The following is a 22,302-nucleotide window of genomic DNA, read 5'->3' on the forward strand; positions in this document are numbered from 1 at the left end:
ACATTAGATGCTTACATGACTACTAAATAATAATAATAAAAAATTAATTTGACATCTAAAAAATGCCATGTCTGATCTAAATAAATAAAAAAACCAAAAATTAGTTTAGTTTCTCAAAATATTTTTAAGAAGAATTTGAGAAATTAAATTAGAGAGAAAAGAAATATGAGATTAAGAATTGAAATACCCAAAAAAAAAAATTGTTCTTAAAAATATTTGGTGAAATTAAATTAAATTATTATTATTATTATTTAGATCTTATTTGCCAATTTTTAAATGTCAAATTAATTGTTTATTATAATTTTAGTAGCTATGAATCTAATGTACCAACTGTGCAATCTATTAGTCACATAAATATTTTCTGAAATAATACTAAAGATACAAACTATTTTATAAAAAATTTACAAATTGCTGATGTGGTGAGTGATTATTGGTAAATGAAAATGTGATATTAATGATGGACTAAATGAAAACTAATAAAAGACTGTTCACGTCAACATTTTGTAAAAATATTGTAAAGTAGTTTGTATTTGTAATACAACTCATATTGAGTTAACTATAGAACCAAATTGATTCCAAATTAAAAAATGTGGCACAAGAACAAAACATTGTTCCCCCGCCCAAAAAGGAAGAAGTTTTGCAATAGATCACGTGGCTTGACTGTGATTGGTGTTTTTAAAAACGGTGCCAAACAAAAATTTGGGGAAATTGTGTCCGTCTTTGGGGAGATTTAACCGTGACTGAATAAATTTATGCAGAAAAAGACGGAGGCCGGTGATTTGATAGAGCCAGGGAGGACCCACCTCGCTTTTCCTACCGTATTAGGTAGCGCTCTCTCTCTCTCTCTCTCTCCGATTCTTCTATGAAATTTTCTGTCTCTTTTCTGGGTAATTAAACTTTCGATCTTTGTCATTCACATGCTTCTATTTATTTGGATCTCGAGTTTATGTTTCTCTTTTGTAAATTTTCTGTCTGATTGTTTAGAAAGCTTGTGTGTTTGTTTGATTGCAACATCCAACTTAACTAGAACTGTTTCACAGAATTCTAGTATAAGAGCATCTGATATGCAATTGGGTATTGTGTATAAACTATTTGACAAACGCCGAAGTCACCAGTTTACTTTGGATGGACTCTTTTTTCGTAACTAGTCCTTTGAATGTGCAGTAGACTCATTTTGGGTCGCACGGCCACATTGGTTGTATGGCACTTGGAATTCATTTAATAGCTAGCATTCTTTCGTTTTATAATCCAACTATGGCACAATAAAGTCTTGCTATGCATGTCAAAAATAAAATTTCTTTGCCTTCTGTATTCACGCATGCCATTTACAGATTAATTTAGTTCATGGACATTCTAGAATTTTGTGCACTTGATCCTCATTTGTCAATGGCTTTGTTTTATTAAGAAAAAGAAAATTAAAAGCATGTGTAAATGGGCAAATAAAATTGAAAGCATGAATGAACAAATTAAACGGATACTGATCTTGCATCGAAATATGTGATTTTGACAATAGCACAAACTATGAATAAAAATTTTTCCATTACTTTTTATGTCGCCTCAGTTGGAATATAAATTTCGAAAACCAAAGATCATTATAATACGTCCCTAATCTGTATTTTATTTTTGAAGATTTGATAAAATAGCCAATCAAACATTAAGTTGGATACTTGCAACTAAAGATCTAGTAGTATTCTAGGCATTACATAACCTTAAACAAACAATTTCCTTTAGTTGCTTAAATTTGACTAAATTTAGTGTCCCATATAATTCATATCCTTGCTTGTCTTAGTCAATCTGTGGATGGCTCTAGGAAAGTGCACTTAGGCTTGATAACACCTAAGAGACCATGAGTGTAGTTGGTCTAGATTCTGGATTAGCATGTAAGCATTCAATTTCCAGCTTTATGATGAGTATCAGTTGATTCTCAGCCTAAAGCATGGGAGGTGGAATGCATTGGTCTAACAAATCTTTCGACAATAATTTTTCCTCCACGGATGAAGTAGATATGATGGAGATGATTTTGCTAGGATGCCTTCCTTTGATCACTTCAATTCCAAATTTCCAAAGCTAAACACGTTGCATTTCTCAGTTATCTTCATCATATAGGCAATCTCTACAAAAAAGCATAATATTATGGCAATGTATACATATGATCTATATTCTATATTGATTGAACAAATAAGTACATTACCTGGTGCAACATAACCGTATATGCCGGCAAGTGAAGTTCAATTGGATGAGTCTTGATTAAGAAGCTTAGCTATGCCAAAGTCTGAAACATGAGCCTTATATTCTGAATCCAACAAAACATTTTTACTTGATATGTCCCTATGAAAAATTAGTGGTGACCAATCATGGTCCATGTAAGATAGAGCGTGAGCCACACCTTTGACGATATTCACCCTCTTGTTCCAATCCAATTCTTTTGCTCCTCCATAATTGCTCAAAATTGTGGCCAATCCCCCTTTCAAGGTACTTGTAAATCAAAATTGAGAATTGTGAATGTGAACAAAAGCCATGCAGTTTTACAATATTTTGATTCCGGATTTCTGTTAATGTCCTTATCTCATTTAAGAACTCTTTTTGCTATTCAATCCCACCATCATGCAAGGATATAAGTTCTTTCACCGTGACTTTGTTTCCTGATGTTAGATTTTCTTTATAGACAATTCCTTGTCCTCCCTTCCCAATGCAAAACAAAGCATCAAAGCCCTAGGTCACTTCAACGATTTCCTTGTACATTGCTCCTCCATCAAAAGTTGATATCGAAAACACTTTTTCTTCATCCATGTTATGCGTTTGGTCTGTATGAGGGTGCTTCAATTTTGAAAGAAAAATGAAGAAAATTCTAAGAAATATCAATACAAGTGAAAGTGTTCCTAAAAAAGGGATAATGATTAAGAGAATGATATTGTGTCCCTCTTTCAAAATATGTCTTCCTACTAGACAGGATTGCAATCCTGTAACAATTCCACACAACCCTTTATTACCTTGTAGTGCTTCTATGTGAGCTTGTTTAAATGCTTTGCTATTGGGAAGAGGACCCTCCAACTTATTATAGGATATGTCTACATATGACAACCAACGCATTTCTTCAAAATCAATGTGAATAAAACCAAAAATGTTATTGTGTGAGATGTTCAACATCTCTAAGCTTTGAAATTGCCAATTTGTGAAGATATCTTTCCTTTGAGCGAGTTATGACTTAGATCTAGCCAGGGAAAATGAGCTAAATTACATATTTGAACTGGAATGTCATGGCTAAACTTCTTGTTTCTCATGTTCAAATAGTTTAGTTTTAAAAGGTTCCCTATATTTATGGGGATTGATTTGTCAAATCTATTAATAGACAGATCTAGATACTCAAGATTTGTTAATGATCCAAGCTCTGGAGGTATATTTCCAGAAAGTTGATTTCCATTTAACATCAATGCCAACAAAGTAGTCAACTTCTCAAATTCATTTGGTAGCTTCCCAACTAAAGTGATTAGAAGAAAGATCAAGCACATGAAGTTGAATGGAGTTTCCGATTTCAAGGGGTATGCCACCACTAATATTGTTTCCAGCAATCTGTAGGGTACTTAGCTGTGGACACCTACTCCGATTGTGAGAGATTTCACCATAAAATCTGTTGTAACTTAGATCATTGTACTGCAGGTTTCTATAGAGAACAAAATCTTCAGATATATTTCCAAAGAGTTGGGTTGCAGAGTGTACCTAATGATGTAGGAATTGAGCTAGGGAAATTATTTCTCTCAAGTCTTAAAGAGATGAGGGACTTTGAATTTCCTATTTCTGGGGGAATGTAGCCTTAGAGTTTTTTCTTGATATGCTAAGGGTTGATTGTTGTATTTATGCAAAAATGTTAGCTATTCTAAGTTTCCAATACTAGAAGGGATTGGGCCTGTTAGACTGTTGTTGTTTATGTCAAGTTCAACTAAATTGGGGAGCTTTCCCGATTTCTGGAGGAATAGAACCCGAGAGTTGATTATCTAAATTGCTTAAATTACCTAAAGAAATGGGAATGTGACCACTGAGATGGTTGGCATACAAAAAAAAGGTTATTAAGAGACTCTAATTGACCTACTTGTTGAGGAATTGAGGGCAGAGCAAGATATATTAGCTTGGATAGGTAAGTAATTCAATAGGAACTGTACCATAGAGTTCATTCATGCTAAGATCAACACATGCAAGATTAGGGAGAGATGAGAATGAAAATTCCTTTTAAGCCTGTGTTAGTCAGTTTTAATTTAATTACACTTCCTGCATGGCTGCAAGAAATGCTGAACCAGCTGCATGGGATTGAGCTGGTGTTTTGATCATTAAAAGAATTGGTTGCATTATTAGGAGGTAGAGTCCATGAAGACAGGAGTGGCTGGGTTTCATTTTCAAGACTGGCTTTCCAATTGAGTAAAGCATCTGTCTCTGCCTCTTTATTTACAGAAACAGAATCAGCAACAAATGAGGAATGTAACATGGCCAATACGACTAGGGAAACAGGGGAAAGTAACTTATTCAAGGTAGACAATGCCATGGTCTTTGTTTTACAAATTGCAAACATATCCATACCATTGTATATCAAAGCTTCCCCAGGAATTTCTTACACTACTATTTACAGGATCTAAGATTTGGTAAGTCTCTGAGGTCAATTTCCATTGTTAAATGCAAAGAGAAACAGGGATCTGACATAATGGATGACTTACTTTTTGACTGTTTTGATGTGGAAAGATTGTCATTTTCCCAGTCAAGAAAAAGGAAAGATCCAATGTGAAAAGTCTCCAAAATCTTTTTCATTATATCTCAATAACTAGGAAGAAATTCCAAGCAAAATATACGATACAATTGCCAATGGAGCATAAAAATGAGGAAGCTTGTATTTCAAGTCTTGGCCTGGGAGTTCTCTCTGGAAAATTTGGAACCATATGCACTTGAGCATTGAAAAAATGGATTCAATGGCCACACGTTTTCTGTATGGTGCTTTTTTCTTTTTCTGTTCTTTTCCCTTTATGATGTTGAAGAGAGATCATATATGTTGCATGGGTTAGGTAGGTAGAAGTAGAAGTTGAATAAACTCTATTGTCCGGTAGAATGTTAAAATTATTTAGTATTTCTTTTCATAGTGGCAACCGGCGAAACCGCAAAAGTGAATTTCTGAATATGATAATTCATCAGTTAAGTTGAGACCCTTATTTGTGTGTCTGTCCCACCACAAAATATCACACAGAAGTTTTCCAATGCTAATCATACGATTGCCAACCATATAACAGCAATGTTTTCCAATGACTATATCTTGTTCTTTAGGAGATCTAAAAATTAAATGCTTGGGCGTTGAAACAAGAAGTTCAGAGAAATGTAACCACTAACCACCTTCTGCAACCTATTTTTCTAAGTAAGAGAAACAGACAAACTACAGTTGTTTCAGTCATTAGAAGGGTTTACAAATTGAAGTCTACCTTTCGTCAATTAACAAGCCCCTTATTCATTTAACCCAAAGTTTAACACCATTGGACTTAGTATCCTGTTGTTATAGTACCCTTCTAAGTTCTAAGCCTCTCTATGCACGAAGTACAGTTTACCCCTGACATGAAGTATGTCAACAAAGGCTATGACCTATGAAGCTGGTGCTCATGCTCATGACAAGAACTACATTGGGCATCATCTGTGTAGAACTTGAGCATAGTCTCAGCTGCCCCTCCAGTGCGCCACCACTTGTTCTCCTCCTCCTATGCTTTCCCTTAGGGGAGCTGGTCTCAAAGCCATTTCTGCAACAGTCCTAAAATATTTAGAGGGAAAAAAATTATATGAACTATAAGATTTCCAAAACATTATTATAATTATTTGATTATAATACTGATCTAGTTTGTATAGGAATGGACAAACAATTAAAGGGTAGTTGCCTTATACATACTTGGATATATAGGATAAGAACAGCTTGACAGACTATTAAAGAGTGGTTGACTTATGGGTGGACATAAAAGAATCAACCTCTTGAATAGTTTGGAATTTCAATTTTTATTGCACAATTGTTTTTATACTTTAAAGTGCAGTTTTTTAAAAGAAATTCCAAGATTGGTCTGGGTAAATTTTATATTATATTTATTTTAAGTGGTTTAAAAGTTAAATATTTAGATGATTAAGTGTACCTAGTTAAAAACGTATCCTATAGATCAGAGTTTTGAAGTCAAAAGCTCTAATTTTGGGGGGATAGAGTGGTTTGAAAAGAGAAACAAGGAATTTATGCTATCACTTTACTTTATTGTTTATATGTGAAATTATGATTATTTATATATTTTTATTTTGAAGTTGAAGTTAGCCCAATGTTCCAGATTTTAATATTTTTTCGTTCTTTATTATTATTTTTATTTTTTGGGTGAGGAACTTACTATAGTCACATTTTATTAGATAAATTCTATATTCACAACACTTTCACAACAAATATTAGCTGGAAGGTTGTTACTGTTTGTTATTGGCGGGCAAACTAGTAATAATTTGCTACTTAAGATTTTTTGTGTAAGTATTGTGAAAATTTTGTTGACGTAGCAGTTTTCTTTTAATTAACAAGTTAATACTACAACGATTTCAAGTACATTTTACTTTTTAGCAATTGTTAATTACAATTTAATTAATAACATATTTTTTTCTAAATTAGCTTTTCTCATGCAATTGAATTGACTAAAAATTTGCATTTGATTAGTTGTGGCACGCTCTATCAAAAACCCTAGCCGAGAAGACAACATGGGCCTGACCTATGGATCGAGGTGTGAACATGGTATTCATAATCAGAGGGCTCCTAATGGCTCCACCTCATTTAACAATCAAAAACCTATATTTGAAAGGAGCGGCTGAGATGTACGAAAATGGTGTATTTGTTACTGTGGACCTCAAGTTCATTGTGGACTCTCACATCTGCAATATGCATCTTTGAAAATGTCCAACCTTATGGAAGATATCTCTGCTTCAACCTCGTCATCAGTTGCAACAAAGATGCCATTAAGCTTGCCCACGTATTATTGCCACCCTCTGAAGCTGAAGCCTCCCCTTCTGAAAGGTTTTCATTGGTTTTGGTCATCTCAATTTGTATTGGTTTTGGTCTTCTCAGTTTCTCAATACTTGTTTAAAGACTCATCTTTTCATAGGGTATCAATATCATGGCTCGTATAGTTTATTTAGTAATACTGTATTAGTTATTGACAGTGGTAGAGGCCTTGAAAACCAATTGGTACAGTGTAATATTATTTGATAAAGTTACTTCAAAGTTCAGAAAAATGGTAAATGTATTAATAATTAAATAAAATTAAATAGCTTACTAAAAACTATGATTATCATAAAGAAAAAAATCTTCTTATCTTTCTTATTGTAGAATATTTTAACTCATCTATATAATATTTGTAAAGGTTAAAAGAGAAAGTTCATGGACAACTTTTATCATAACTCTGATGTGGTTGACTATAAGTAGCAGAAAAAAAAATTAATAGACCGCTTCAAAGTTATAACTTTTGAGCATTGAAAAACAGAAGCTAACTTGAAGAGTTAATTAAGTGGGTTAGAGTTCACTCAAATCAAATATATTTTTTTAAAACTATTTCCTGCATTACCATGATAAAGTGATAGACCGCTTCAAAGTTACAGCCTCAAGAAGCAGATGCCTTCTTAATATCGATGTAATTTTGTTATTAAAAGGTTAAAAGCTAGCTCTTTGTTTTTTTTGAAAGGGTGACAAGAGGTATTGGATTGCTTGCATTCCTTGATGAAACCTTGTAGACAAGAAATGTCACCATCATTGGCCAGGAAGGATCTTGCATCTAAATATGCGATTTTCACAACAGGGAAATACAGAGAATTTTAAAACTGAAATCTTCCCCATTACTTTTTTTTTAATACGCCTTAACTAAATCAGTTGAAATTAAAAAAATGACTAAATCCATCACCATATTAAGTCCTTACTCTTTATATTACATTCGAAATCTTTATAATGCATACCGAATTCAAAATAGCCATCCAAACATGTATCATGTACTGTGTCCTGAAATCTGAGTTACACTTACCAGAAGTAATTTATTAGAACCTGCAATTAATGATCTAGTAGTACTCTAGCCATTACATAATCTTAAACAAACAATTGCCTTCGGCAACATAAATTTGATAGATTATATCGCAATCCAAACAAATCACTATATCCTTGCTGTTCCTGGCGAGGCCCCTAGGAAAGTGCATTTGGGGATAACTGTTGAGAAACCATGTGCATGGTTGGTCTACAGGTTGGGTTAGCATGCAAGCATGCAATTGCAAGCTTTGTGATGAACAGTAGTTGACTCTCAACCTGAACGGTGGGAGGTGGAAGGCCCATGTCTAACAAATCTTTCAACAATAAATTCTTTTCCACAATTGAAGCAGATAGAATGGGGATAATTTCACCTGGATGTCCTCCGTTGATCACTTCAATAGCCAAAACTCCAAAACTATAAACATCGCATTTCTCAATTATTTTCATTGTATAAGCAAGCTCTGCAAACAAACATAGTATCATGCAAATCTGTTCATATACTCTATGTTCTACATTAATTTTAAACTGGAGTACATTACCTGGTGCAATATATTCGTATGTGCCGGCAAGTGAAGTCCAACTAGATGAGTCTAAATTAAGAAGCTTAGCTATGCCAAAGTCTGAAACATGAGCCTCATATTGAGAGTCAGGCAAAATATTTTTGCTTGATATGTCCCTATGAACAATTGGCAATGAGCAATCATGGTGCATGTAAAACAAAGCAAGAGCCACACCTTTGATGATGTTCACCCTCTTATTCCAGTCCAATTCTTTAGCTTCTCCATCATTCCTCAAAATTTTGTCCAAGCTACCCTTTTCAAGATACTCATAAATCAAAAAAGAGTACTGTGAATGTGAACAAAAGCCATGAAATTTAACAATATTTTGATGTTGAATTTCTGTTAATGCTCTTATCTCATTGAAGAACTCTTTTTGTTGTGCAATCTCGCCATCACCCAAAGATTGGAGTTTCACAACAGGGATATGCAGAGCATATTGAAACTACATCTTTCTTCTTCTTCTTGTTTTGATATGCCTTAACTAAATCAGTTGGAATATAAATGATGAAAACCAAAGATCACTACAATACGTCCCTAATCTTTATTTTACATTTGAAGTCTTTTTAATGCATACCAAAAAGGCAATAAAGCATATATCATCACATTGTAGATACTTGCAGTGAAAGTGCTAGTTGTACTCGAGAAGCATTACATAATCTTAAAAAGGCAATCGCCTACAGCAGCGTAAATTTGATAGATTATATAGCATTCCAAACAATTCACTATATCCTTGCTTTCCTGGTGAGACTGTGTGACCCTAGGAAAGTGGATTTGGAGTTGATAACAGTTGAGAAATCATGTGCATAGTTGGTCTACATTCTGGATTAGCTTGCAAGCATGTAATTGCCAACTTTGTGATGACCATCAATTGACTCTCAACCTGAACTGTGGGAGGTGGAAGGCGTATGTCTAACAAATCTCTCAACAATAAATTCTGCCCCACAATTGAAGCAGATAGAATGGGGATCATTTCACTTGGATGTCTTCCGTTGATCACTTCAGTAGCCCAAACTCCACAGCTATAAACATCGCATTTCTCAGTTATCTTCATTGTATAAGCAAGCTCTGCAAACAAACATAATATTATGCCAATGTATTCATGTACTTTATGTTCTACATTAATTTTAAAATGGGGTATATTACCTGGTGCAATATATCCGTTTGTGCCGGCAAGTGAAGTCCAATTGGATGAGTTTGAATTAAGAAACTTAGCTATGCCAAAGTCTGAAACATGAGCCTCATATTGAGAGTCCAGCAAAATATTTTTGCTTGATATGTCCCTATGAACAATTGGCGGTGAGCAATCATGGTGCATGTAAAACAAAGCAAGAGCCACACCTTTGATGATGTTCACCCTCTTATTCCAGTCCAATTCTTTAGCTTCTCCATCATTCCTCAAAATTTTGTCCAAGCTACCCTTTTCAAGATACTCATAAATGAAAAAAGAGTACTGTGAATGTGAACAAAAGCCATGAAATTTAACAATATTTTGATGTTGAATTTCTGTTAATGCTCTTATCTCATTGAAGAACTCTTTTTGTTGTGCAATCTCACCATCACCCAAAGATTGGAGTTTCACAACAGGGATATGCAGAGCATATTGAAACTACATCTTTCTTCTTCTTCTTGTTTTGATATGCCTTAACTAAATCAGTTGGAATATAAATGATGAAAACCAAAGATCACTACAATACGTCCCTAATCTTTATTTTACATTTGAAGTCTTTTTAATGCATACCAAAAAGGCAATAAAGCATATATCATCACATTGTAGATACTTGCAGTGAAAGTGCTAGTTGTACTCGAGAGGCATTACATAATCTTAAAAAGGCAATCGCCTACAGCAGCGTAAATTTGATAGATTATATAGCATTCCAAACAATTCACTATATCCTTGCTTTCTTGGTGAGACTGTGTGACCCTAGGAAAGTGGATTTGGAGTTGATAACAGTTGAGAAATCATGTGCATAGTTGGTCTACATTCTGGATTAGCATGCAAGCATGTAATTGCCAGCTTTGTGATGACCATCAATTGACTCTCAACCTGAACTGTGGGAGGTGGAAGGCGTATGTCTAACAAATCTCTCAACAATAAATTCTGCCCCACAATTGAAGCAGATAGAATGGGGATCATTTCACCTGGATGTCTTCCGTTGATCACTTCAATAGCCCAAACTCCAAAGCTATAAACATCGCATTTCTCAGTTATCTTCATTGTATAAGCAAGCTCTGCAAACAAACATAATATTATGCCAATGTATTCATGTACTCTATGTTCTACATTAATTTTAAAATGGGGTATATTACCTGGTGCAATATATCCGTATGTGCCGGCAAGTGAAGTCCAATTGGATGAGTCTGAATTAAGAAACTTAGCTATGCCAAAGTCTGAAACATGAGCCTCATATTGAGAGTCCAGCAAAATATTTTTGTTTGATATGTCCCTATGAACAATTGGCGGTGAGCAATCATGGTGCATGTAAAACAAAGCAAGAGCCACACCTTTAATGATGTTCACCCTCTTATTCCAGTCCAATTCTTTAGCTTCTCCATCATTCCTCAAAATTGTGTCCAAGCTACCCTTTTCAAGGTACTCATAAATCAAAAATGAGTATTGTGAATGTGAACAAAAGCCATGAAATTTAACAATATTTCGATGTCGAATTTCTGTTAACGCTCTTATCTCATTGAAGAACTCTTTTTGTTGTGCAATCTCACCATCACCCAAAGATTGGAGTTTCTTTACTGCCACTATGTTTCCTGATGGTAGATTTGCTTTATAGACGGTTCCTTGTCCTCCCTTTCCAATGCAAAACATAGCATCAAAACCATGGGTTGCTTCAATGATTTCCTCGTACATTGCTCTTCCATCGAAAGTTGCTATCGAAAACACCTTTTCATTGTACATGTTATTTGCTTGGTTTGTGCAAGGGTGCTTCCTTTTTCTTTGATAAATGAAGAAAATTCCAAGAAACATCATTACAAGTGAAAGTGTTCCAAAAAGAGGAAAAATGATCAAGAAAATGATTTTGTGCCCCTTCTTTGAAACTTGTCTTCTTGCCATACATGGTTGCAATCCGGTAACATTTCCACACAACCCTTTATTACCTTGTAGTGCTTCTACGGAAGCATCTTGAAATGCTTTGCTATTGGGAAGATGACCCTCCAACTTATTATAGGATATGTCCACATAAGAAAGGCCGTGCATTTCTTCAAAAGCAATGGGAATAACACCAGATAGGTTATTGTGGGAGACATTCAACATCTCCAAGCTCTGAAGATTGCCAATTTGTGAAGGTATCTCTCCTTCGAGCAAGTTATGACTTAAATCTAGCTTGGACAAATGGGATAAAACACACATTTGAATTGGAATATCATGGCTAAACTTGTTGTTGCTCATATTCAAATAGTTTAGTTTCAAAAGGTTCCCTATATTTCTAGGGATTGACTTATCAAATCTATTATTGGATAGATCTAGATAGTCAAGATTTGTTAATGATCCAAGCTCCAAAGGTATATCACTAGAAAGTTGATTTCCATTCAACTTCAACTTCACCAAAGAAGTCAACTTCCCAAATTCCTTTGGAAGCTTCCCAACTAACCCATTACAAGAAAGATCAAGTTCCTGGAATTGAATGATGTTTCCAATATTAGGTGGTATGCCACCACTAATATTGTTCCCAGCAATCCGTAGGGTAGTTAGTTGTGGACACCTCCCCCAATTGTGTGAGATTTCACCATAAAATCTATTGTAGCTGAGGTCTACAAACTCCAGGTTACTATAGCCACCAAAATCGTCAGATATATTTCCAAAGAATTTGTTGGCTTGAAGGCGGATTCTTATTAAGCTTGTGCAATTCCTCAAAGTTTTTGGAATTGGACCTATGAGATGATTGTCATTTGCGGACAATTTTTGAAGAGAACCACTTTGGCATAAGTTTTGAGGCAAAAAACCAGTGAAGTTGTTTGTATCCAGCTGTAGCACAGCCAACTTTGTTAGATTTCCTATCTGTTGAGGAATGGGACCAGAAAATTGATTATCGCGGAGGGATAACCATTCTAAGTTGCTCAAATTGCCCAAGGAAATTGGAACAGTACCATTTAACTGATTTATGCTGAGATCAAGGTCAATTATGGACTTCAAGTTTCCTAATTCTTCTGGAATGGTGCCAGAAAGTTGATTTTCATATAAATATAAGATAGATATGTTGCTCAGAGTTCCTAACGACTTGGGTATGGATCCAGAAAGATAATTTGTATAAAGGCCTATAGATACAAGAGACTTCAAATTCCCTATTTCTATGGGGATGGTGCCAGAGAGCTGATTTTCATACATGTGCAACCATATTAGCTTTTCAAATTTTCCAATACTAGGAGGGATGAAACCTTTTAGATTGTTGTGACTTATTTCAAGAATAAGTAAATTGGTAAGGTTTCCAATTTCTGGTGGAATGGAGGCAGAGAGTTGATTATTATTGAGATACAAGTAAGCCAGGTTGCTCAAATTACCTATTTCTATGGGAATTGAGCCGTTTAACTGATTTTCACTAAGGTCCAACTCCTTAAGATGGGTCAGTAGGCCAATCTGTGGTGGGATTTGCGCCGAAAAGTTATTAAAGGACAGATTAATATATATGAGTTTGGAGAGGTGACTAATTTCAAAAGGGACTGTACCAAAGAGTTCATTCATGCTAAGATCAACATAAACAAGACTAAGGAGAGATGAGAATGGAAATTCATGAAGTGTACCTTTCAGGCCTGAGTTCGTCAGGTTTAATCTAGTAACACTTTCGGCATGGGTGCAAGAAACGCCAAACCAACTGCATGGGGTTGAGCTGGTGTTTTGATTGTTGGAAGCATTGGTTGCATTATTTGGAAGGAGAGTCCATGAAGGCAGGGGTGGCTGTGACACTGTTTCATTTTGAAGACTGGCTTTCCATTTGAGTAGAGCATCTATTTCTGCCTCTGCCTCTTCTTTCACAGAAACAGAAGCAACATTGAATGAGAAACGTAACATGACCAACGCGAACAGAGCAACGAGAGAAAACACTTTTTTGAAGCTAGTCAATGCCATGTGTCTTTCTTTTACAAGTTGCAAACTGATTCAGAATTCTATGTAAAATGTCTGAGCTCTCCCCACAGCATTTATAAGTCTTAAGATTTTGGTCCGTTTTCACTGTGATGGGAAAGAAAAAAAAAGGGAATTGACTAGTTGGATCATTGAATTTGACTTTTCTTTCAGTCTTCACGCTTAAAAGCATATTGAATTTGATTAGTTGGTGACGCATATTTTAAAAGCAAAACTGCCAACCAATCAAGGAAAAAAAAAAACAATGGGTTTAAAAATCGGACCGGGACGGTTCAACCGGTTATAGAACGGTTCGTTTAAAACACCAAAACGCAGAAGATCTGAACAACAAGCCATCATCCATGGCCATTGTTTGCCATTGATCTGAAGAAAAAGCCCCCCAAAAAATAAAGTGGTTGAGGAGAGGGATTCAATGGAGCATCTAAGCAGCCACAAGCAAGCAATGCAATCAAAGAGTCAACTAGAGTGGCTTAGAAAAAGTGGGGATGAATGACTGAGATGAGGTAGCTGGCAAAAAGAACAAGAGAAACAAGTGGGCTGCGTGTGGGGGTAGGTGGTAGGGTATTTAATGGCTTTTTAATAGAGATTTATTTATTTATTTTTATTATTATAAAAGAGTCGTTGTTCACTTTTTCTGTAGTGTGTATGTGTTTTTGGGTTTTGGACTACTTTCAACTTTGACGTGAAGAAAATAAGACTCCTTACTTAAAAATAAACAACAGTAATTAATAATTAATGTAATATATTATATCTTTCTAAAAAAAATGTAATATATTATATATGTAAAATAATGATTCTTATAAATTAAATAATAAATAATAGTACAGTTTTATTATTATTTATTTTTTAAAATAATTATTAATTTATTATGCTTTGCTAATTTCAAACTAAATAGTATAATATCGTATCTAAGGTGTGGGTTTGTTATTTTAATTTTCTAAATATATGACATGATAATTAAACTCACATATGTTTTTTATTTTTTATTTATTTTTTTTAAATTGTTATTTATTCAAAACTAAATATTTTGATGGTCTAACCCCGGTTTGACCATAAAATTGAGAACCATTTCCTTTTCTGGTTCTTTGACTGCACCAATTTTTGAAATCATGAAAAAATTGGTCTAAGAATGAAAAAATTTGAGTAAGTCTACTACCACAACAATTTCTATAATTTGTCTATGTGACGAGTTATAAGTGGTAAGAAAAAAATTGTAGGTCCATGTGTGTTTACAATTCCACCACTCATAAGTCGTCACATGAACAAGTTGTGGCAAAGTTGTGGAAATAGTTTTGGTATTAGACTTACTCAAAAGATTTCTTCCTAAACTAGTTTGATGATAAATCCTTCAAATTCCTACTATATCCTTTTATTGAATGTGAATTTTGAAAATCTAACTGTTGGATTGCATGATCTTAGTATATCCTACATGCTTGTGAAATTTCAAAAAGATCAAAGATCAATAACTATTTCATCAATGACATGTTTAAATTTCAAGATTTTGAGGTAAAAAATTATGCATAAAAAAATTTATTAATCGAATAGTAGATAACATCCAAATTGAAAGAAATTTGATATGTGTGTTAAGAATATAAAAACATGCAATCCAATGGTTAAATTTTCAAAGATCTGGAGAGAAACCTTATCCATTTAAGATTTGGACGAGTATCCTGCAATTAGTTTCACGATGGTGGGAAAGAGTAAAAAAAAGGATTTGATTAATTGGATCATTGAATTTGATTGTTTTTTAGTCTTCACTATTCACACTTAAAATATAATTACACAGATATTACCATCACTAATTTGTTTTAAGCTAGTCAAAAAGATTGTTCATTTAAATAAAATTGAGAAAAAAAAAAGTTCAAAAAGTTAGTGAGGAAGATAGTTTGAAAAAGGTGAAAATTATTGGTTTCTAAAATTTACTTAGGATATGTTTGATATACTGTAATAACTTTTGTAATAAAATAGTTATTCACGTGTAATAACAATTTGGTCATTTGGTTGCATTTTTATCACATAGATTATTTATTACACAAGAATAGCTATTCTTTAAATTGAAGAATAGTTATTCCTCATTAAAATTGATGTAATAGTTATTCCTTAGAGCATATAATAGGTTTTAAAATTAATATATTTCTAAAAATATAAATTTTCCTAATACATCATCTCTTACTAGCTTTCCACATGTAACAACTGAATTTATGGATAGTAATAGTTATTCCATTAACTGTCTTTTATTCCTATTAATAAAGATTACTATTTCTAATATAATCTATATTCAGTGTACCAAACGTACCATTAGTGAACACTTTTAGTCATTTAAGTTTTAAATGAGCGTTATTGACTGGTGAATTATAAAAAAAATATGCATTATTAATCTCTTTATTAACTTATATCAATTATGGGTTCCAATTAACTCAACTGGTAAAATCTCTGATAGTTGAATAAGAGATTTATGATTCAATCTCTACAGATGTCATAAGTTGAAACTCTCTCTCAATATATATATATATATATATATATATATATAATTTTCCTTACATGTCTAATGGAATAATATGTTTATTTTAAAAAGATGTAGCATTTTTTTTACTAAAAAAATTACACATGTATTTGGTCTTAGAGAGCATTTTTCTAGGGTAAATATTACTACCACGCTGTTTGTTTTGAACTAATATACTTTCAAACTTAAAATATTTTCAAGTGTTTGGCATAACTAGTAAAAATTTTCAAGCAAACTACTAAAATCGGTGGCTCAACTACTAGAATCACTGGTGCGGAGGTCTAGTGTTTGGACTGCTAAAACTGGCAATTGTAATTGTGGCTCTAGTAACTACTATTGGAGTGGTGTCTCCAATGACCAAACTATCAGCATTGATGGTCGAATGGTATCTTTGGTGATCAAACTCAACACTAGTCACTAAAGTGGTGGCTTTAGCCATTGGACTGCTAGCACCAGCTGCTCAACCCATCGAGTTGGTGACCCACCCACAAATGGGGTGAAGGAAGTCACTATGTGTTTTTGTAGAATATTTTACCAATTTTTTAAAGGTAAAACATTTTATAGCTTTTTATAAAATATTTTACGATCAACGGAAAATATTTTACAAGTTTGACCACATTTTATGTGAAAAATAAAATTGGAAAATCATCTTCTAAAAATAATTTTACTCCAAAACAAATGAAGCATACATACACCCCGTTTCACACATGTTTACACTTAGCCATAAACAGAGGCCCAGCTAGGATTTTTCATCGGGTGGGGTGGGGGGGGGGGGGGGGGGGGGGCGAATAATGTATTTATAGGTTAGTTATAACTCATAACTAATAACCATATTTTATTATTGAAATATAATTATAACTATGATGATGATGTGAGAAAATAAAGTATAACTACGAGGAAAACAAATTGGTGATATGAGAAAAAAGATCAAATTTTGTGAAAAAAAATGGTGATTGTGGTGATAATGATGAGAGAAATAAATAAATTAAATTTGAAGACCAAGAATGAAAAAGAAAAACACACCAATTCGAGCTACACACATTGCATTTCACAATTGTAAACAATTTGTATTCTTAGAAAAAATAAAAAGAAAGGCACCTAGAGGCTAGAGATTTATTTCGTTTTGGTAAAAGTGTGTGTTTTGTTTGGGTGTACATTTTAGAAACTAACTAAATATTGGAATTTTAAATAGCTAAATGTAGTCCTTGCTAGATTTTAAAGGGAAAAAACATAAAAACTAACATTGGACTGACATTTGTGACATTTTTTAAGGAAAGTCATAAGTTTTCATCATTCGAAAACAAACCAAAACAACAATAAAAAAATGATTATGAATTGTGAAGACGATAAACATCCATAGTTAATTAGAACTCTAAAACCAAGGACTATCTTCTTCGAATAGTTTAGAAATCTCCAGTTTTTTGTAATGCATGTAGGTGGACCGCTTGGTTATCTTCTCTTTTAGTATGATATGATTTAAACCAAGTTAAGAGTAATCTTGACTTTGTAAAAATTTTTGGAGGGGCCAATCGTTACATTTTATAAGGGCCCAATTTATTTTTATACAATACTATAAGAGGGTTTCAAAAATTTTGGAGGGCCACTATGTGTCCCTCCACCCCTAGCCATAAAATGCAATTACAATGCATTGTAATTGTTACTTAATCTTAATTTAAATCGTGATTTCAGTGTAAACTTATATGTAATAAGGTATGTGTAATAAACATGACCTGAAAATATCATCGCTTGTGTTGTTTCAAGTTGGTCAAAAGTGGGAGGAGTCACGGCCAGGAATTTTGGAGAGGACTGTCATGATTTGCTGGGGGATATGGAAAGATAGGAATGATGTTCGACACGGGGGCAGGCTTCGTAGTGGACAGACGGTGACAAAAAGCTCTCTTAGTTTGCTTGAGGATTTCCAGATGGTGAACGAAAGACCAACAGCTACTACAGAAAGGAACCATGCCGTAAAGTGGGTCCTTCCATAGGCGGGATGCTATAAGGTGATCAATGTTGACGGGGCTGTGTTTTCTAAAAGGAAGCAGGCTAGCGTGGGAGTGGTAGTATGGGATGGCGCTGGACAGGTGATAGCAGTGCTACGTAGGAAACTGTACACTTTGCTGGGGCCATTGGAAACCGAGGCTAAGGCTATGGAGATAGGGGTCACTTTCGCGATGGAGGCCAGGGTTAGGGACGTCACATTTGAGGGTGACTCGCTAGTGATATGCAATGCTATTCACAGTTTGACTGAAGCAGCTCCATCGGTCCAGAATGTAGTCACAAGAATCTTTAGGGTCTGTTTGGATACAGTTGAAAACTAAAAACTGAAACTGAAAACTGAAAAACACTGTAGCAAAATAATTTTTAAATATATGAATAGTATCATGGGATCTATTTTTAATGAAAAAATTGCTAAAAAATATATTTTGTGGGATCCATAAACAGTGCATAAAAGCACTATTCACAACAAGAAAGTCAAAAAATTACGGCTTGACCAAAAAAAAAAAAAAAATTTTGAAACGTAAACGTGTGTCTGGGAAGCAAAACGCGCTTCCCAAACGCACTCTTAAGCGCGTTCAAGATTTTCACACTTTTGCTTTTTCCCATACCAAAAGACAAGGGAATGTCCCTGTCCATGTACTGGCTCAACATGTAGTTAACATGGAAGACTTTGTAGTATGGCTTGAGGAATACCCAAGTGTATTGAGCATGCGTGCATGCATGATGTACTATCCAATTCCAATTCTGAATAAAATATTGTGAGCTTACCCATTAAAAAAAAAAAAAAAAAAAAAAAAAAAGGTTGTTCAAAAGTTAATTCATACAAGGAAAAGCTGGTCAAAAACTTGGTAAGACGTATTCTAAACTGCCAACCAATAAAAAAAAGGGGTGGGGGTGGGGGTGAAAGGTCTAAGATTTGGATGTGTCTCCTCTCCTGCAATCAATTTTTACGATAGAAAAGGAATTTGATTAATTTGGATCACTGAATTTGACTGTTAAGTCTTCACTCTTTACGCTTAAAATGTAATTGCACAGAGATTACTGTCACTAATTTATTTTAAGCTGGTCAAAAATTTAGTTCATTAAAAAAAAAGGTAAAAAAGTTAATGAAAAATATGGTTTTAAAAAGGTGGAAATTATTGTTTTCTAAAATTTACTTACCAAACACTTTTAGTCCTTTAAATTTTAAATGAGAATTATTGTTTGGTGAATCTTATATAATGTGCAATATTAGTCTCTTCATTAACTTTTATTACTTTTCTCACTTACATGTCTAATAGAATAATGATGTCTATTTTTAAAAGATAGCAAAATATTTTTGGACAAAGTTTAGCTATAAAACTTCTTGTAGCTTAAAACTACAACTTTACTCAATAAAATAAATGTTACTATATATTTTGTAAATCTAACTGTTGAATTGCATGTTCTACGTGCTCTTATTACATATGCCAAATTTTGTGTTAATCATATATTATTTACTATATGATTTATAAGTTTATATATTATGCATAATTTTAAATTACAAAAACTTGCACTTTAAACAATTTATTGATGACATAGCTATTAATTTTTAAATTTTTAGAAATTTTGCAAGTAAGAAGGATATGAAAAGAAGATGTAATCCAATGGTAGATTTCTCAAAATTTGCTTCCAATAAAAAGATATTGAATAAGTTTGTAGCCTTAGGCTACAACCAATTTTATAGCTAAACTTTATCCAATCAATTTTTTTTTTTACTAAAAAAATTATACAAGTATTTGGTCTAACGGAGCATCACCTTTCTATTTGAATTGTGTCCCAAATTAAACCCAATAGAAAAAAAAAAATCCTTAATTTAGGAAATCTATTATCGATGTGGCGTGCATTTGCTTCACTTCAATTTTTATGGATAGTATATATTTTTAGAAGTTATATTTTCAAAAGGTATAAGGTTTGGAGAGTACATTTAGACTTGGCAAAATTGGACCCAATCTTGATAACCTGATTCGCACCCAAAGAAAAATACTTGACTCGAAAAAGATTTTTGGGCTTGGAGTAAACTCAGTAAAGTATAACAATACAAGCAGAGTACCCAATTTTAATATTGTTACTTACAGTAGAACTTACTCACATGACCTCGCATAGCTCTAACCTAGTTGGAGTCTTTTACTTCATGAATATTTTCGATGCATGAATACCCAATTTGTGTTTGACTTCACCAACCATAGGCGTATAGTCTTTAATTGCAACAAGATCTCCGCCTTTTGAAAATTTATATTTATGATGACTTGACCTAATAAGTCTATAATTATATCTTTAGATCATCTTAAAACATAGACTGAAAAACTGATACTTCGAAGCTCGATCAATTGAGCTGCTGTCGAAGCAACAAAACCTTCTTCTTTCTAAGAAATTTCTTGAGTTGTTTCTTTTTGTCTTCAATGTATAACTTCAATCACTATCTAGACACCACAAACTTATAACTCAATTACAATAAAAACGGTTCTAAATACGGATTTTCCAACACTAACCCTTCTTATCAAAAAAAAAAAAAACATAATTGACCCTAACAATACGAGAATGAAACATGTATTGTGTTGATTATATCTTAGTTGTTCCTTGGTTTTTTTAACAATTTTTTTATACACTTGAGATATATTGAAATATCTTCTTCTTGTCTATTTTCCTCACATGCCTTATTTTTTTATTTTTTATTTTTTATTTTAGAGAGTTTCAACTTATGTCATCTGTTATTGATAAAACTCTTTATTACCAAATCAAGATAATAATCAGTTTTTGGTGCAGGCAGAGATTAAACCCTAGATCTCTTATTTAATCATCAGAGACTTTACCGGTTGAGCTAACTAGAACCCACCTTACATGCCTTAATTATTAACTACTTCAGATGCCTTATTAATTGTTATCATTTTTTTTTTCACATGCGTTTTAGGTTCTTTTGAGTAGCTTTATATATGCTAGTGTATAACTTGTGTATATGAGTGATACAATTAAAAACAATTACAATTACACATATATATGGGTTCCAATTATACCTGGTGTAAGTGTTACACCTTTTTTAAGTCATAGATGAGTCTCTCTCTCTCTCTCTCCCATTTTTTTTTAATCTTAGTTATTATTTTTTTATTTTTTTATTGGGTTTTTGATGGTTCAAATTATATTAGACTCTTTGTCTTTTGCACAACATTAACTCACCTATAATGAAAATTAAAAAATTTGATTGAAATCAAATTTAGAATTTAATTGGATTTTCTCTCAGCTTAGGCTTCAATTATATACTAGCATGTAGCACTTTGCCTATTCATGGTACAATTAAAAATAATTATAATTATATAGTTCAAATTATACATGGTATTAGCTTACATTTTTTTTAAAACAATACATTTCTAAAATATGTAAAATATGTAATGGTTTCTCATTATATATATATATATATATGATTTAGAATTTAATTGGTTTTAAACTCTTCAGTTTTTTGCACCCAATAATTCACTTGCCATAAAAATTAAAAACTTAGATGGACGTGTGGCTAGACTCTAATTGAAATCCGAATTTGAATATAATTGAATTTGGAATTTTTTATTTTTTATTTTTATACTCAATAATTTACGTGGCACAAAATTAAAAATTAAATAGGACACATGGCGCAAAATTCTGAATCCAATTAAAATCTATTTGGATTTTCTTTGAGTTTTGGTTATTAATATATACTAGCATGTAACTCCATGCAAATGTATGGATGCATTTTAAATTAAAAAAATTATTATAAAAAAATAAATAATTGGTAAAATTAATTTTTTTTAAAGCATGTAACATGCATTCATGCATACATATAGATACATTTAAAATTAAACACAATTTTTATTATAAAATATTGATAATTAGTCAAATTATATTTTAAAAGTAAACGTAATTAGTCACATATTAAAATTCTTACCTAAATTTAATACTACTTATGATCTTTTTCTTTTCTTCTAATTTTTAATAAAATATAACACGTGGTGATTTTTGTTATGTGATGATTTTTATTTTATATATTTATTGAGAAACATGTTATTTTTATTGAGTATATGTGATTTAAAAAAAAAAAAAATTGATAGTTCATTAA

At 32.9% G+C, this 22,302-nt stretch overlaps 2 protein-coding genes and 1 long non-coding RNA gene across 3 annotated transcripts; 1 reads left to right on the forward strand and 2 right to left on the reverse strand.

Moving 5' to 3' along the window:
* Positions 1-626: 626 nt before the first annotated feature.
* On the forward strand, positions 627-7,266 carry LOC115959498. Its single transcript, XR_004084889.1, has 2 exons — positions 627-825; positions 6,695-7,266. It is a non-coding gene; the product is annotated as an uncharacterized LOC115959498 (long non-coding RNA).
* A 934-nt stretch (positions 7,267-8,200) lies between these two features.
* LOC115961399 (MDIS1-interacting receptor like kinase 2-like) lies at positions 8,201-9,919 on the reverse strand. The gene is made up of 4 exons (XM_031080387.1): positions 9,748-9,919; positions 9,485-9,669; positions 8,584-8,890; positions 8,201-8,505 (listed from the first exon to the last, which is right to left on the reverse strand). Exons 1-4 carry the CDS (start codon positions 9,917-9,919, stop codon positions 8,201-8,203), a joined length of 969 nt encoding a protein of 322 aa, XP_030936247.1.
* LOC115960366 (MDIS1-interacting receptor like kinase 2-like) lies at positions 8,442-14,216 on the reverse strand. Its single transcript, XM_031079236.1, has 3 exons — positions 10,912-14,216; positions 9,748-10,833; positions 8,442-9,669 (listed from the first exon to the last, which is right to left on the reverse strand). Exons 1-2 carry the CDS (start codon positions 13,676-13,678, stop codon positions 10,526-10,528), a joined length of 3,075 nt encoding a protein of 1,024 aa, XP_030935096.1. The 5' UTR covers positions 13,679-14,216; the 3' UTR covers positions 8,442-9,669; positions 9,748-10,525.
* Between the last annotated feature and the right edge of the window lie 8,086 nt (positions 14,217-22,302).

The sequence above is a fragment of the Quercus lobata genome, chromosome 9, assembly GCF_001633185.2.
Source record: "Quercus lobata isolate SW786 chromosome 9, ValleyOak3.0 Primary Assembly, whole genome shotgun sequence".
In the NCBI taxonomy this organism is placed as follows: Eukaryota; Viridiplantae; Streptophyta; class Magnoliopsida; order Fagales; family Fagaceae; genus Quercus; species Quercus lobata.